At 34.9% G+C, this 19,088-nt stretch overlaps 2 protein-coding genes across 2 annotated transcripts; both read left to right on the plus strand.

Annotated features, from left to right (window-relative positions):
• Positions 1–3,522: 3,522 nt before the first annotated feature.
• Positions 3,523–5,289, plus strand: LOC145576888 (tropinone reductase homolog At5g06060-like). The gene is made up of 5 exons (XM_081634586.1): positions 3,523–3,739; positions 4,016–4,223; positions 4,311–4,527; positions 4,622–4,725; positions 4,876–5,289. Exons 1-5 carry the CDS (start codon positions 3,645–3,647, stop codon positions 5,077–5,079), a joined length of 828 nt encoding a protein of 275 aa, XP_081490712.1. The 5' UTR covers positions 3,523–3,644; the 3' UTR covers positions 5,080–5,289.
• Positions 5,290–13,161: 7,872 nt separating this feature from the next.
• Positions 13,162–17,462, plus strand: LOC145576889 (uncharacterized). Its single transcript, XM_081634587.1, has 5 exons — positions 13,162–13,592; positions 15,010–15,979; positions 16,072–16,312; positions 16,931–16,993; positions 17,200–17,462. The coding sequence occupies exons 1-5, from the start codon at positions 13,250–13,252 to the stop codon at positions 17,254–17,256; spliced, it is 1,674 nt and encodes a 557-aa protein (XP_081490713.1). The 5' UTR covers positions 13,162–13,249; the 3' UTR covers positions 17,257–17,462.
• The last annotated feature ends 1,626 nt before the right edge of the window (positions 17,463–19,088 follow it).

The following is a 19,088-nucleotide window of genomic DNA, read 5'->3' on the forward strand; positions in this document are numbered from 1 at the left end:
TGCATGGAAAAGTTCCCAAAGAACTTACATACAATATACTCAAATATATATAGCCCTTTAAGTTCTATATTTTGAAAAATTGTAATGTTGATATTGTTATCAAACTCATTGAGAGTATTGGTGACTAAGTTATTGAAATATCAACCTGAAGTTTAACCATGTGAGAGTTAATCGATTTTGTATTCATTGGAGAACTCTCGTATAAAATGCAAAATGTCTAAAGAAGAGTAGTAATAAGATATATTACAGCAAGAATACTCTTCTTATGGTCCAGAAGAACCATGAGTAAAGTATATAGTAATTGCTATGTTATATAATTACTAATTCATATAATCTTAGATAATGAAATCAAGATATCACGAGTTGCCATAAATTATAATCAATATTTGGGTTAATAGCTACTTTTACGACCTCCAGAAGCAGGCATAATTTTGATGGTAAGGCAACTTGAAACAAAAATGTCATATACAAGTAAGATAGTGGTAAACGCAACATAGGCTTGTTCTCAGAAATATGGAGAAATGAAGATGCATCACAGTGGAGATTTGAAGATTCAAGTTTGATCAGGGAGGATCAACTATCAAAGAATGTTATATAGCTACAAGTGTGAAGTTACTAAAGCATTGGATTCATTACATTGGAAGATCTCAAGTTATGCTTTCATCAGGGGGAGAAAATACGCGCTGCACTCTTTTTCCCTTAACCATGGTTTTGTCCCACATTGGGTTTTCCTGGTAAGGTTTTTAACGAGGCAGCATGTCAAGGCGTATTACGAAAATGATGTACTCTTTTTCCTTCACTAGGGTTTTATCCCACAGGGTTTTTCCTAGTAAGGTTTTAACGAGGCACAATCTTTGATAATGGACATCCAAGGGGGAGTGTTATGAAATATAATAATGTATGTCCATTATGTATAACATTGTAACCTCCTAGGCATTATTACTTCCCTAAGTAATATCTTGTGTAACTCCTTTCAACTTATTGTATTCCTTTTGTAACCCTTGCTTATAATGACTCTTCATTGCTCTTGGAGAGTTACTATGTCCTCATGTATATATATATATATATATATATATATATATATATATATATATATATATATATATATATATATATATATATATATATATAAATAGGCATTGCCTAATAAGATATGAACAACGATTAACACTTCCATCTTGCTCTTGTATTTTACTATTTTTCTTTATTTTATAACAGATATATAATTATTAATACTAGATAATACGCGAGCAAATGCTCGGATTTTAAAGTTATTTGTAAATAAAGAAATTTTAAGCTATCAATATCAGAATTGTTAATAATAGTAATTTGATATTTAATGTAGGCACTATCATGTGATCTTTGCTGAAAATTGAAAGCTAGGTAATTATACAAGAGTATTGCTAAACTTTTATGACTAGATTGTCCTACCTATGTTTCATATGATTTGCAATGATTAGACATATTCTATCTACAGTTTATGTCAAATTGTTACATACAAATTATATAAAATGGAGGTAATATTACAAATTAAAGTGTTTGACTAGTTCGTTGATTGTATTAGCTATTTATTTTTAAAATGTTTATTAAACATCTATTAGCTGATAGATATTTAATTATGTAAAATGACATAATATAAGAGGGACATATTACAAAAGTTATATGTACTTTTATGTAATCTTACTTACTCCGTACTATTTATTTATTCATTTTTGTTTTTTTTAGTGTTGATAGTTAAAATTTAATTTCGACGATTAATTATATATGAGACATAAAATATGTTAACATAGATTAATAAAAACAACAATTGCAAAAATTCAAATTAGCCAATCTTTATCATATAGTGTTTGTAGATTTAAAAAGATGATAAGGTGAAAAATTATAAAGTTTATTTTATGTATTATTTATTTCATTCTTTTTATTTTTGAATAATTGACACAGTTTCAGTGAACACACATGTTAATGCATAAGTTTGATAATTTTATATTGTGAAGATTTACCTCATTAAAATTTTAAAAAAGTTGATATTAGGATGATATACATTAATACTAATTTAACAACATTTACATTTACATGATAACATTTGAGTTTGTTATATGAATACAAATATACATGTATATGATCAAAGATAAATAGGTAATAGATGAATACTGCAAAAACTTAAATTGAAGTATTGTATAGTTGTCCTAAACTCATTTAAGAATAAATACTCCATATAAGAGAATGAATACAATAAACTTGTTAGTTGTTAGAACTTACAACTAAACATTATTTATGAATTTTATTGTGATACAACTTAACGTTACTCCTTGTATTCTCTCTCTCTCTCTCTCTCTCTTGCACCATTATTATAAATATATAAAACTTTAACCATATATTCTCATAATCAACTAGAAATAATATACTTATGTGAGGTCTTATTAAATTTGTCTTGATTATAGAGTATTATATTTTAATTAAAAGCAAATTTTTTTTTTTAATTTTAATTCATCTCATAAACTTTGACCTTGAATTGCTTGTTTAGAGCAACTTCAATGGCAAGCTAATTTGACAATTAGCTCATCATGCCACATAAGCTTTTAAGCTAATTATCATTTTAGCTACTTTTTTTTCCAATGGCTAGCTATTAGCTTAGGTACTAGTTGTTGGATTTGTTGGATAGAAAATACATATAAAGAGCTTAATTGGTGCAATGAGCATTTTTATTTTGGCAAGTTTAATTCCCAAGCAAATTAGCTTGGCAAAGCTAATTTGCTTAGCCAAGCTAATTAAGTTTTCTAGCTCCAATGGTCAAGCTAATAGCTAGGGAATTATTGTAATTGCAAGCAAGTCCCTATCTACAACCATTGGAATTGCTCTTACTCCTCTGATTTGGTAGCTTTGTAATTGTAATGCAACATTAATGACTTATTAATTGTAATAAATTAAATGCTGCTAATTAATTTGATTTCTCTCACGTACACAAAACCAACTCAGTTCCCACCACCTCATAGAGAGGTTGAATGTATAAATGACACGTGGCAGAGGAAGACCGTTGGTCCTTGTCGATCTACTCTTGATTAGCTCTATAGCTTTAGCCTCTATTATGGACCATATCTAAATGTTCAAAATAATTAAGCAAGTTTGGTGGAGTTGGTGGAAATTGACCTTAGCTTGTGACTTTGAGTTAAAGAGCTCTGACTCCCTCCAACTACAATTACTTAGAATTAGGGGGATTTCCTTATTTCTTCTACTCTCAAACATTGACTTGCGAAATTAGGCTGACTTAATCTATGTGAGATTGTGAGGCACTGATTCACTAGGGGTCTTCATCTAACCTTACAAAAATAAAAACGTGTAGTGTCCAAAAATACAACGTTACGTACCGTACTTACGTCTATGCAAAGCCGTGGCCATTCATGTCAAATTTTCATTGCGTATAGTACTCACAACCTTTGTGGTTTTGTGTTTGGATGTAAAATTGACACGTGGTTGTTGCCAAAAAAAAAAAAAAAAAAAACTTGTTAGGCATTCGGTCTCCTACTCTCCTAAGGCCAATATAGCCTAAAAATAAAGCAAACTTTCAATAATCAACTTCCTTAATTGTAGTTTTGTGTTTTTTTTTTTAATAATCATTTTCTATAATCAAGTTGAAGAATTAAAAAATGGAGGTAATTAGTGCAAATACTAATGGCAATAACAAGCGATGGTCACTCCAAGGAAAGACCGCTCTTGTCACGGGTGGTACTAGAGGCATCGGGTATGTACCAAGTAAATAATTGTATATAAACTACTCGTGCTATATTTTATGCAATTTTTCATATTTCATTATCGTCGAATAATATAATATGCTGATTATATTTTACATATTAGTATCTTGGAGTTAAATTCAATTGTTCGATTCTAATTTTAATTTGCATAAATGATCAAAAGTTATTATAATTTTTGTGATCCAATAGAAAACTGAGTAATGAAATATCAACTTTCTTAAGTACTTATTCAAGTATATATTTATTTTATATATTAATATATGCAGGCATGCTATTGTAGAGGAGCTTGCAGGACTAGGAGCAATTGTACATACATGTGCTAGGAATGAAGCTGATCTTGAAGCTTGCTTGTTAGCTTGGAAGGCAAAGGGTTTGCCGGTAACCGGCTCAGTTTGTGATGTCTCTTCTCGACCCGAAAGAGTGAAGCTAATGGAGACTGTAAACTCCAATTTTAATGGAAAATTGAACATACTCGTAAGCAACATAATCACATTAAGCATGTTTACATCAAATAACTTACTCGTTAACTTATATATGCTTACATATGAGTTTTGGGTTCAGGTAAATAATGCTGGTGGTTGCAAGAGAACTGAAACTGTGGATACAATACCGGAGCATTACACTAATACAATGGCAACCAATTTCGAGTCAGCTTACCATTTATCTCAACTTGCATATCCACACTTTAAGGCCTCAGGACAAGGCAACATTGTGTTCATTTCGTCCATAGCTAGTACCATGGCATTTGATATTGGATCTGTTTATGGGGCAGCAAAAGGTGCAAAGCTTTTCAACTTTGTTACTCGACTTTTCAAGGATTATATTATTCATTTATATATCAATTTCAGTTACATTTGTTCATCATTTTACAGGAGCAATTAACCAACTAGCAAAGAATTTGGCATGTGAATGGGCAAAAGACAATATCAGGGTTAATTCTGTTGCTCCTGGAGTGATTTGGTCTGCTTTGACTGAGGTACTTATTTCATTTCCGAAGTAACACAAAATTTAGGAAACGTGACAACTTTTTCTATACATATGCGTCATCTATCGTAAGACATATGGCTATTAGTTATTAAAAAAAGAGAGTAACATTATTAACAGATTTAGTTGTGGTAATTGGCAGGAACTTAGAAACCATAAGGAGTATTTGAAGGCAGTCGAGTCTCGAATTGCTCTAGGACGTGTGGGTGAACCAGAGGAAATTTCACCAGTAGTCGCGTTTCTTTGTCTGCCTGCAGCCTCTTATATAACTGGACAAACTATAACGGCTGATGGTGGTTTTACTGTTAATGCCTTCATACCAATTCCGCTAACAGAAAAAAGTTGAATTTCTGTTTTATGGTTGGTTGTTTCCTTTGTCCTCGAGAACTAATTCGCCACAGCAGCAATGTTACTGTGAATAGACGAAAGTCTATGCTTGAGTTGTACTTTTCACTGTAATAATGTACTTGTAGTCTGATTATTGCCTTAAGCACTTGCATCTATTTGTAATAATTTTACTACATCTTGAAATGCTTGATAACATACAATTTTACTACTGCAATGTTGTAGCGTATAATTAAGATAGTGGCAACAGTATACAACTTGGAAATAGGGGTATAATTCTGTCCCTCAGGCCTCAGCTTGCTGTATTTTTGGCCCTTACAACCTGCAATAAATTAAAGTCTGAAGGTAGATGATGTAGGCAGCTAATGCAGATGGTCACATGTCTGTCCTTATCACTGGTGGTACTAAAGACCAACTTCAAAGCAATGTGATTTATGTAGGCATGCTATTGTAGAGGAGCTAGTTGGACTAGGAGAAATTGTGCATACGTATGCTCGAAATGAATTCATTCGAACTTGATGCTTGATTGCTAGATTGGAGATTTGGAGGGCTAAAGGTATCCTTGTAGGTTCATCCAATTAAGACCAATTACAAAGATTTTAAGGAAAAGATTCATGCCAAACTTTGCTGCCAATAACCCAAGGATGTGCCAGACAGTGAGCCACCTTATTTCCCTTCCTTGTAATCCAAGGCCTATCAAATGAATGAATGGACAAAAACGAATTTGCAAGCATAACAAAGTCATCTAGCATGCAGTAAATGGAAAGAGCTGCAGCTTTGCTCTTTGTTCTTGATAGCTGTTATGACAGTCTCATTATCGTTCTCAACCACCACATCAGCGCATCCCATTTCCAGAGCTAGCTTCACCCCTGTCAAGACAGCAGCAGCCTCGATCCCCACACTTTGGGTCCCACTCCCCTCTCTTCTTCACGCTAGCACATCAGGCCACAGCAAACTCCCAGCAGCATCCCTACAGCCGGAGCAGCCCACTGGATTACAGGTAGGTGGACTTGCTAACCCCTCCTTTCTTCTCAACATTCATCTCGAGCATCATCTTTCTTGCATATTGAACAATCTCCTTTGGATCAGTCCAATCATTCTCAAAAATTTCGCTCCCCAAATAGCCCAGGAAATCACCATCACCATCACCCATACCCATTTCCTATCTTCCTCGCTCAATGGCTTTACACACAGCATAACCAAATCCAAATAAGGCTTTCGGCGTCCCTGCAACAGTCCACCAAACCCACTCTCTTCCTACCCTCCCTAATAGGGTGTCATGAAAGAAGAGAACATATATGTAGTACAAAATCATACGTTCAATTTCATTCATATTGCTCATTTGTTATTATTTGAATTTTATATTCGTAGATTCTTTATTTAGTGACTAATTGAATCTCACTGGATATTGATGAGTAAACAGTAAATTATACAAAGTTATTTGTTTATGTCAACAGCCTTAGCAAGTGTAATCAGTACCATTTCTTACCCTAGTGCATCACATGTTACAACCATCGTCTTTGTATCAAAGACGATAAATAAATTTAAGAACAAACCTTGTTAACGTTTCAGATTCACACCTCTCAACATAACAGGCCGCTTAACTCGATTGATGTATTTTCGTAACAGGTTGCTGACAGGAAGATGATTGACAAGGCAAAATAACTCAATGATTTCACCATCTTATTTGTCAGGTGAAGCTCCAAAAACACATATGTAATAAAACTGAATAACGTTGTTGAACCTTGACAATGAAAAGACAACAAATTGTTGCTTAAATAATCTTGAAAATAAAAATTATAATAAATACATTATATAAAAATAAATTATAATAAATCAATAAAAGTGCAGCAAATTAACAAGCATATGATTAACAACTTATTAGAGCACGCAACCTTATTATTCAACTTATTATAATAAATCAACTTATTATTCCCTTCTATCTTCGAAAGGTAGATCGTGTTTCTCATCGTAGGATCACTTGGTACTATTGAACAACACGATGTCTTGCTAATAAAGAAAATATGATTTCCTATATCATCAATTACAACCCAACTCTTGTTATTGCCGTCGAATCTAAACACTTGAACCCGACATTTTTCAATCCCGTAGACGAATACTATGTAGATCAGAGTTCTCCTTCCGAATCAACTAGATGACACGACTCGAAATCATCATCCACATTGTCCGGCATATCATAAACTTACCAACTTGGTTCGTCGTTTACTATTTCAAACGCACCGAGATTTCCCAAGCTATCTGGGAAGTAGAATGCTCCCCCGAGATAGGTAGGAGCACATTCAGTAGGCCGAAATTCCATACCTTGATCGTCGTACATGTCAATATCAAATTCTTCCCATGTCTCATCCCCTGATTGAAGGTAACATAGTCTCAAAAACTCGGGATACTTCAGCAATGCAACCGTCGAACAATCGGAGCTTGTTGGATTCGATGAGAATCCAATGCTTCTGATGGCACCTACCACACATTCATCGAAGAGTGGTGGAAAAACTCCTGTGACCCCCGTGAAGAGGTTGTAGAATTTCAAATGGAACTGAGCAACTAAGCAAATTAACCACCCGTTTTTAGAGAATATCAAGGTAAAACGATCTTGAGAGAATGGAGCTAAGGTGCTGGAGCCACAAGATTCAAGCAAATACTGCCAATAGAAAAATCACTTAACGTCTCTGATTTTGTATTCGGTTCACCAATCTGCAAGGGTCGTATGGTCAGCGTGTTCAGTACTTTGTACATATATAGAATATATCATGGCTTACGGGATCTTCTACATATAAACAACCATGTATAACCTCATTAAGAGTAACCAATCTTGATATATGTGCTTTCGTCCCATCTTCAAGCTCAACACTTTGTACGACCCAACTACACGTATCAGCCCAAGGCCGGCAGAAAAACAACAGGCCAGCACTATTAAAGACCAATAAAAACATACAATTATCATCATCAGCATCAACAGTAGCAGGGTGAGGAGATGATGTTAGAAAGCACTCAGACAACCTTCCAGGCACATCATTAGTTGGTAACCGCGGAAGACTTATGGTCTGTAAAGTGGTAATGTTGAATAAACACTTCAGGGATACTTTTCATGTATGATTTCGAGTCACCGGGCGAGTAAAAAACCTGGAGTTGTTTACACTCACTAGAGTCACTATTATCATCATGGTCATGGGTATACATAAGCCAAGGTGTTTGTGTTCCTTCAAGAGAGAGGGGTTGTGATTCGTCAACCTCTTTTTGGTTCATTGATGATTAACAACTTATTAGAGCACGCAACCTTAGGAGTTTACGATTACTATCTGTAATTTGTAATTCTGCTGTGGCTCCTTCATAAAACAAAGTGCAAATTTATACAACTTTCTAGTTGTTCACATCATACTTAAACTAGGAAACAAATTTAATCAACCGTAAGACGGCAACAATATTTTAGGATATTAATTAATTATTACTCCGTATTAGCTTGCTAAACTAACATAAACATATCCTTAAATTAGGAAACAAAATCATGGGACAGTTTTCAAATGGCCACAATAAAATTGTGGCCATTGTATTAGATTAAATCACAACCATTTAATTCTCTTGACTAATGTGAACCGTTGATTTAAAAAAATTAAAATCTCCCATGTTCTATCCCACTACAATTCAGTTTTCAATTTTTCACGGTTTATGTTTGTTTTCCCTGCTCAATGTCGTATGCTTTCTTCTTCTTAATTGTGTTACAGTGTTACTTCAAGCCTTCAATCCAATCCTCATCCACTTTAATTAATTTAAATAAGCATAGATTTCCCAAAAATAAAATGTAAGCAACACAGAAATACAGAATTAACAAGAATGAACTTCATTGAGAAAAAGTAAATCCAAGTGAAAGGACAGCAATGTTCTACATCGATGGAAAATTAATTAACAAATGACGAGCAGAAGGCAAAGCAAAAAAATGTCCAAGCAATCAAAACCTCAAAGGCTAATGTTACAGAGAATCTACAGTGAACAATTGCATCAAACATACAAATTTATAAGTTTCAATTCTATCGTGAACACATGAAAGCAAATGACATTGAAATAGGATTAAAAAAAAAAAAAAAAACTAACATGTGAAAAATTGGAAACCAAATGATAGTGGGATAGAACATGGGAGATTTTTATTTTATTTTTTTTTAATTCTTTTTTGGTTAATATTTTCAAAAATAAAATCAATAGTCAATTTTATCAACGGCTCACATTAGTAAAAAAAATAAACGGTTGCGATTTCATCTAATATAATGACCACAATTTTATTGTGGCCACTCAAAAGTCATCCCAAAATCATGTAGAGATAATCTTCTTGATTCTATTAATGAATCGCTAAACGACGCCCACAAATTTATCACATCGCCCGCATTTAATGAATGAAATTACAATGTTACCCCTAGTGCCAAACCGCCAAACAACCGCCACTACTGCCCACCTCCGCCTAATAACCACCCTCACCACTGTCCACCACCACCCAACAACCACCCCCACCACAGTCCACCGCCGCCCAATAACCACCCCCCAAATGTCGCATCTCCACTGCGGATGACTAAATAATTTTTTTTGCCGGAAAATGCTCCAACCGCCCTAAAAAAGCGATTTGACCATGGTCAAACCGCTCAGGCAATACGATTTGACCGTGGTCAAACCGCCCAGGCTAGGCGGTTCAACCATGGTCAAACCGTATTGCCTAGGCGGTTTGACCATGGTCAAACCGTTTTTTTTTTGGGCGGTTTGACCACGGTCAAACCGCCTAGGCAATACGGTTTGACCATGGTTGAACCGCCTAGCCTGGGCGGTTTGACCACGGTCGAACCGCCTAGCCTGGGCGGTTTGACCACGGTCAAACCGTTTTCCCTAGGCTGTTTGACCATGGTTGAACCGCCTAGACAGGACGGTTCGTCTACTTTTCCGGCGAAAAAAAATAAAGCGATGGTGGTGGTGATTTAAAGTGGTGGATGTTGTTTTACGTTGGTGGCAGTGGCGGTGGTGGTGTTGGGTGGTGGTGGTGGTGATTTTAAGTGAGGAGAGAGAAAGAGGTTAAGTTAGAGATTGGGGGTAATAACGTAAATTCATTCATAATTTGCGGGCGATTTGAGTAATTTGCGGGCGTCGAATAACAACCCCCTTTTATTATCAAAAGATTTTTTATTTTATTCATTTATTTTTTTACAAAAATTTCAAAAGATCTGTCAAAAAAAATCTTGATCGTTTCCAAAAAAAAAAAAAAAAAAAAAAAAATCTTGATATTATCTTTAACTCGTATAAATCAATCGGCAAATAATTTGTTGTAACATATCTATGTACAGTATACCTCCTATCAATTTTAATGGACAAACTTTAACGATTGATGGTGGTTTTACTATTAGTGCCTTCATACCAATTCCGCTAACAGAAAAAAGTTAGAATTTCTGTTTTTTATGGTTGGAAGGTTGTTTCCTTTGTCCTCGAAAACTAATTCGCCACAGCAGCAATGTTACTGTTAGAAAATCTTGCCTGAATCTGATCCATAATAAAATTATTGTGGACCAAAGGTTTATACACACGTAACTGGTATTATATTCAACATAGTGACCCTTAATTATATTATAGTAACCTTAATTTTAACATAATAACCTTATTTTTAACATAGTAACCTTTTTTAAAATTTGTGTGACCTTTTACATTAAACTTAAAGTACGATATTATGTTGAGTAGTGACCTAATTTTAACATAGTGGTCTTTATTATTCATATTGACCATTATATTAAAATTTTCATTAAAAAAATTAACCTCTTATAACTTTTAATGTCACACTAACTTTTATTTCAATATAATAACCTTTATTTTAATATAGTGACCTTTTATTTATTAATAAAACAATCATATTGTCTCTAATATTGGTGGTCCACAATAAATTAGTGTGAACCAAGTTCGCTTAAGAATTAAAGAAGTGTTAGGCGATACTTATGAGTTGTGACATTATGAATTAAAGAACTTAAAGAATAAAAAGCAAAACAAAAAGACACACGAAATTTACGTGGTTCGGCCAATGTGGCCTACTCCACGGGCGGGGGGATCATCAAATCACTTCCACTATATGGTGATGTGAACAAGAGTACAATCATATCATATCTCCATACATACGTAAATCCATTCTACCTTAATATAACCCTTATATCAATAAAAACAACCACGTACTACATACTCCGCTACTACTACGCACGTCAACCCCATTCAAGATTCAACAAAACATATCGATCGTTCCCCGCAACGCCATTCTACAATCATCGGCGTAAATCTTGCTCGTCAACATATCATCTTTTCGGGTGGCAGTACGAAGCCACCATGTTGTCGCCTAAGCCGCCTTTTATGAGTATCGAAACCAGTACGACAGACCGGCTGTGGAGGGAGGGCACGGATGTCGATCAAACAAATCTTCTTTCTTGCTTCATTGCACTTTTGATAACCTTCCTTCAATTTTCGCTTGGTGTTTTCCAATTTCTCTGTCAGTGCATTATTATTCGACGACACTACCTTTTGAGACTTCTTGGTAGAGTCAATGCAAGAAGATGGCGGCGAAGATTTCTTTGATGATGATGATGATGATTTGAGGAGTTCTCTACGAAGAACCTTCAACTCCTTCCCTTTGCCGTGACGCTGAGGAGGATGCGAAGTCGAAACTGAAGGCAAGGATGATGGCTTTTCATGAAAATCGAAGAAACCAATACTTCCAATTCCATCATACAATTGGTCTTGAGTACATGATTCTGTCACCACTCCATTTAAGTCATCCATTGGCACCATATCACACAGACCACGCATATCTTCCTCCATTTTCATTATCAACCTCGATAATCGCAACTCACTATTTGTTTTTGTTGTTTTAATTATGAATTTATGACTACTGTAGTTGTTTATTTATACATATGAGATAAAGTCGGTCAACCTCCATTACAGTATTTTTTTTTATCTTCCTAATTAATTTCCTAAAATACTATTCCCTCGACAAAAAATAAATTCCTAAAATATTATTATTTTTTATCTTCTTAATTACGAGTACTTTTGTTAAACTTATTGACAAGAAGAAAGCTACATTATTTTAAGCATAGCTAGTAGTTAAACAAGATACCTTAATCTGGCTTTGTTTCTCCACTCTTAGGCACTTAGACAAGTCAGAATTAAAGTGTGTAGAGGCTATATATCGTCCAATAAAATTGCTAGTTTTGTCATGATCTGTTTTAATTCAATGTAATTAATCTACGCATCTATTTGTAATAATTTTACTACATCTTGAAATGCTTGATAACATACAATTTCACTACTGAAATGTAGTGGCATATAATTAAGATAGTGGCAACAGTATACAATTTCGAAGCAATGTGATTTATGCAGGCATGCTATTGTAGAGGAGCTAGTTGGACTAGGAGGAAAAGTGCAACATATGCTCGAAAATTAATTTGAGCTTGATGCTTTGCTTGCTAGATTGGAGATTTGGAGGGCTAAAGGTATCCTTGTAAGCTGAATAACATTGCATGAGCATATCTTGCTTAACAAAATACTCCATAATATGACCAATCATAATGAAATTTGGTTATATATTCACAAATATTCTTTCAAAATACAATTCTACATATTAGTATTGTATTACATGTCTTAAGTTCTCATAGATATTAACTGCAATGTCATAATATGTATGAATTCACAAATTAGTTTGTAATACAATAACACAGATATGTCTATAAAAATATTTTATACTTCCACCTCCGAAAAAAGTGAATTCAATTGCATTCTAAAGTCATATGATGTACTGATATAAAATGAACTTATTAACCTAAGTTTGAATCAATAATTGCTAAGTTTTAAAGCATAATGTTTTTATATTTCATCTTTCCAAATTAAATACAAAGTATTTCGGAACAAATAGGTCGGACTTCTCGAGCCAAATTCAGACCAGACTTTTTTTTATCACCTCTAATTGAAGTATTGAACCATAAATGGTAACCCACTAGGCCACTATTAAGATTTGCAAATTAATCCCACTCAAAAAATCAACTTTGGCGCAAAACTCAAAAACTCAAAAAATTTCATCACCATATCAAAAACTTTACTCTCTTCTCTTTCCCCCCCAAAACTCACTGAATCACTTTCTCTCTTTCTCTCTAATGGCGGACATTGAACCTCCATCATTCTCCTTAGGCCTTGACTTAGACTTCGACTTCGAACCCTCTCGCAACCCTTCGCCGGAAAAACCTCCGACCCACAAAAATTCCGGCGTAATTGACCCCCAAGGAAAAGGAAAACAAAAGGTTAACGAATTAGAAGACGTCGAGTTTCAGTTGCGGGTTTCCGATTCCGAACCTGAATCGCCGGAAAATTCTCCCCAGAATCGATTCCGGCGTCTCCGTCGTGGTGTGCCCTCCTCTTACAAGCCCATTTCTACCCCCATTTCGAGTTCTATTGATGATGATATTGAGGACTTTTCTGATGAGGGAATTGCTCGAACAAGTAAGCTTTTTGGTTGGAATTTAAGTTTTGTTGCTGAATTTGAATCTTTTTTAGTGAAATGGTTTCTGGGTAGTTTTGATTTGGGTGTTTAATTGTTTGTTTTGGTGGGGATTAGCTGGGTTTGAATTTAGGGTTTATTAGTGAATTCAGTAATTAGACCCAATATTATTGTTTGATAATTTTGTGGAACTGGAAATTAGGGTTGTCTTTGGCTGAATTTTGCTTCAAAAGTTATGAGAATTATTGGGGTAAGGTGATATTTGTTATGCAATTGTAGCTGAATGTAAGTTAGACTCACCAAATTGTTTGGCATTAGTGCATATCTTGTACATTGTGGCACTGGCATTGTGCTAGGCATTGAAAAGAAAGTCTGAATTTCGTGTTAAAGCCAGCTCGAATGCCTTGATTTATTTGATTAAAGTGTAGTTTCTTCTAGAATCATATCATTTGGGTTTGATAATTTCAGTTTGATTGATTACCTCCTGATCCTGATTGATAGGCAGTTTGTAGTTTCACTGGAATATTTGATATTGTAAAGACACTTATATAAGTGAATGTATTGTTTCTCTAGTATGAGGATCAAGGTCTAACATTGGGGGATTGCTGATAAGTTTGTTAGTTTACAAAAATTATCTCATGTCAATGTCCGTGATAAAATACATTTTTATCAGTATTGGCACCCTTGTTACAGGCACACATTTTTCTTCACTTCATTATTACTACCACTTACTGCCCGCTCACCTAGAGTAGTGGATGTAACTCTTGAAAGGAGGTGAAAGAAACAATGCTTATTTAATTCGCGACCTTGTATTGCTGTATCTAAAAAATTGGCAGTGTAAGAAGTCGATTTATATATCTATGATTGAAAATTAGTAGAAAATGGATGCTTCATAATATGTCATTGTTGGTGGCTTACTAGCTTTTAGATGGGCTTATTTTTCAAATCACTTGGGAAGAGTAATGGTAAATTGGTAACACTTACAATGTGTTTGGTTAGCATTTTAGATGGGAAGCAGACAGGAGAAAACATGAGGAGTGAGAAAAGGAAGTGGAAAGAGGGAAAGAGTGAGATCTCGATTTCCTTCAAAAACTTTCCTACATTGGAGTTGCTTTGTTTTAATAAAGGGAAGGAAGATGGATCCCTTCAATTCCATTCCCCTATGTTATATCAAAACTAGGAAAAATTAAATCTCTCATTTCTACATTCCTCTGTTCCCCCATCTTCCTGTCCAAACATACTGTTAGAATAAGTTGGTTGTGTCACTCATGTAGAATTGTACTTTTGATTGAAAAAATTCTCTTGCAACAGTCCTATGCATTTGTGGTGCTTTTGTTCAGATATATCATGGTGTATACTTTGAGAACTCTTAATATGTATTGTGTATGTCTCATCAATTTATTTTGCTCTAATGATCAGATGATCTTGTGGCACCTCAACACCATTCTTCATGCAGCAGTTCAAAGTTACCCTTATCTGGATGTGGGATCTTGATGAGACAACAGGAAAATGCTAAACATAATAGAAAAGGGAAACAGGATTCGAGTTGTCCTTCTACAAGTTTAGGTTCAAGCAAGGGAAAAAATTTGTTTCCCGACTTATCTGCAAGTCCCCTAAGAAGGTTTCAGCTACTTGATTCTGAATCAGATCCTGATCATCCATCAGATGTACGCACTGAGAGGGAAGCTAGCGGGGTTGGCCTTCCAAATACCAATAAACAAAAAGAATGCAATATTCAAGCAGGATTCAAGCTACTTGATTCCGAATCAGATCCTGATAATCCATCAGGTGCTCACAATGACAGGGACGCTAGCACAGTTAACTTTTCAAAAAGCAATAAACAAGAAGAATACAATATCCGAGAAAGATTCAAGCTACTTGATTCTGAATCAAACTCTGATGATCCATCCGATGGTGAAAACATTGACAGGGAATCTAGTGGGGTTGGTTTTTCCAAAAACAATAAACAACAGAAAGAATCCAACCATGGAAGTCACAGATTATCCCTTGGGAAAAATGTAAATTTGCAGCCTCACATTTCACAGCAGCAGGATTTGTGGAAAGATTTTCGTACCAGTGATAATTGCACAGTTCAGACTCCAGCTTTCGATGAATTCCTTACTGAATATTTTCAATCTATAAAATCAACAAAACCAGCCCCAAGTGCTCGCAAGCTGTGGTCAAGTGAACAGGAAATAAGCATGAACAATGCTGATAATATATTTCAAAACCAAAATTCAGGATCTGCTGTTCCTCCATCTCACCATTACTTTTACCATAATGATTTGAGGATCCAGAGATTAGTCCGTAGTCGTTTACCTTACTTTTTCCCATTGACTGCGACTGATGCAGGGTCAAAATCACATAATGCTTCATCTATAGATTACATGTACTATGCTTTTCTTTGTTAATTTGTGTGCTTTTGAACACTCAAGAACCTTGAAGATCTGGAGTCTGATAATTCCTTGCTGTTTGTATCAGGAGTCAATTTGGTCAGGATAGTGGTAAAAGGCAAACTAGCAGACAAGCAACTTTAGAGAAAAGCTCCAGAAGGGGAAGAAAGAAATCTAAGAACTCGGGTATAGAAGGAACATCACTTGGTTCTGGTGACTGGATTAACCCTAAACAGACAGCCAGCACTCCAAAAGATGCTGGCAGGAGAAGGGTTCATGCTGATGGCCAATCTGCTGGTCAGTGGCTTGTAGCAGAAAATGGAAGGAAGGTGAGGATGTAATGGATCAGAAGTGTGCTTGCTTAATCACAGTTGACTGTTTGATTATGCAATTAGCATTTTCTTGCTGATTTTAGTTATTGACTACTTTTAAGTTGCTGCATAAGTTTTCTTACTGGATGAAATAATCAGTGTTAACTGGAGGTAGATAAATTTTGTAAGAAAAAGTAGATTTATGTTACACTGATTTTTCTGAATATAACTAAGCTATCCTGTGTAGCTGAAAGAAAACCTGCTTGACACTCCATCTTGTACAACATGTGGACCATCCTTGTTTTACTCGATCACTTCCAAAGTCCCAATTTCAAGTTTTTTGTGCTACTTCCAGTTCACAATATTGACAATTTAGGAATAGAATTACCATCAGCAGTTGTCTAAAACTACTAAAAGACCCTCCTATTTCCTAACAGTGATTTTTTTTTTTTTTGGGTTTTTTTTTTTTTTTTTTTTTTTCTCTTCATTTGTGTTATTAGCTTCTGTGTGTTGTATACTTGTATCTATTAGTACAATTTGGTTAACATGAATTTGCAACATTATCTCCAATTACTCTGGTTATGATTAATGTCATTGTGATCACCTCTTTATTCTGCTGCATTAATCTTTTTTCAGGTGTATATCACTAAAAATGGACAGGAACTGACAGGTCAAATTGCCTACAGGCATTACAGAAAGGTACCTATAACCAAATTGTTCTGATATGTCACTCTGCATGTTACTAAACATTTTAAGCTTTGCGTTCATATATCTTAGTACCATGAAACTTCTCCCTTTGCTTCCTGCTAGAATTCAGTGAGAGTGAATGAAACACCACAACATTGTCATTCATTTCTATTTGCACTTTAGGGAAGATGACCAATGCTTGATTTTGTTCTTGACAGGAAAGTGGAAGAAGTTTCAAGAAGTCTAAACAGAAGGGTGCTACGAAGAAAAAGTGAAAGTTTCAAGCTGCTGAGCTAGCAATGTAGAATACTAGAATTAGTCTTCGCTGTGATATCCTCTTTTTTAAAAAAAGATAGTCATGCCCTTGAGTTTATGATGTACTAATTACTGTCATTTTAGTCAGTATGCCTGTGAATAAGATAAAAATTTACTCATATGTTGCAGTTTTGTATAATAGAGCTAATTTTTGTTTGTAAAAGTGTTCATTCAATTCTGAAAGCTACAAAACATCTCTGGAGTCTGGACTGATTCTACTTCACTACTATCCTAATTCGAGTTGCTGTGTGAAATTCTGAATTCAAAGACTCGATAAACTTGACTCTTTGCTACAATACCTTATTCTCAGCATTTGCACTTTTCCCATATAAACGTCCTATCAATTTTAGACTATTAAAAGGTTTTGAACAATGAATTGCATCAATATAAAACTAAAATAATTTGTTTAAATCCAACCTTTCTTTTTCAAAGTTGTGGATAGTTGATGATTTTTTCATCAATATAGTACTAAATAATCTTCTCAAACAATAAAGCAAACATGAACACAAGTTCTCTTCAAAGAGCTGATCAGTAACAGTAACTCAGTATAGCATTGATCAGCAACTGCTAGATAAAAATCACATTAATCTTATCATAACTTTATTGTCTTCATTTCATTTTGAATATTTGATCATACACCATTTGAATTGTGAAAATAACCCTCCAGATTTAGATTACTACAACTGTATTTAATCTTCCTCCAATCTCTGACTCCAAGCACTGATGGAGTGATGGGCTTTGAAACTAATTAGTTCGTGGCCAAAAATCCAATATCGGAAGAGTTACAAGACATAGGTTGTTCTCCTATATACAATTGATTTAAATAACATTTTCCAAACTATTGCTGTCAAAATTCCTAATCACCCCTATTACATCACTTTGATGTATGAATGCCCAATAAACAAACTGAAACTATAAGTGGGCAGCAAATTCCCCAGGTTTCAGTAATCTTTTTTCTTCTCCAGTTAGCTATCTTAAAATATCAGCACTCAATTCGAACAACGCCATTATCTGATGATATGAATTTGGGCTTCCGTCTGATTTCCTCCAAGCATTGGACTACATCACCAATCTGAAAATCAAAACAATCTTGAATCACGACACCACATTCTTTTCCCTTGATAACCATGTCCACATCTTGCTTCTCGTGCTTGAGGGATGCACAAGATCCCTCAAAAACAACTTCTCCACTTCTTAAAAGCCTCATAGTCGAAGACTTAGCTATGTGACCTGTTACCACCTTACAGCCTGCAATCTTAACATCAGCCCCTTTGGCCTTGCTTCTACCAGTGATCTCAAAAATATCAAGCACTTGTGCTTCCCCAGCCACCTGTATCTCAGATGTTCCTGGGGCTTTCTCTACTATCAAAGCACCAATGTCGTTCAGGAGGTGGTAGATCACGCGATGCAGTACTATCTGAAATAGAAAAGGAATTCAAAACAAATTATAGCGAAAATAGTCAGTACAGCAGGAAAAGTATATTTGCAAATTACAGCACCTCAAGATCTTGTAATAAACACAACAGAACTGTCTGTACCTTTATCTTGGCTCTTTCGGCTTCTTGATTGATGGAATTAGGTGGACTACGAATATTGAACCCGATAATACAAGCTCCACAAGCTTTAGCTAAGTCCAGATCAGATTGTGATATTGGGCCAACTCCAACATGAACCACATTCACAAGGACCTGACAAGAAAGGTTTTCAGAATACATGCAGAAATACAGAGTATGAAATAAGGCCTGCTTTAGAATGTATAACTCTTGTTTTATTATTAATTGTTCACCTTCTC

Source organism: Chenopodium album, chromosome 13 (assembly GCF_948465745.1).
Source record: "Chenopodium album chromosome 13, dcCheAlbu1.1, whole genome shotgun sequence".
Lineage (NCBI taxonomy): Eukaryota > Viridiplantae > Streptophyta > Magnoliopsida > Caryophyllales > Amaranthaceae > Chenopodium > Chenopodium album.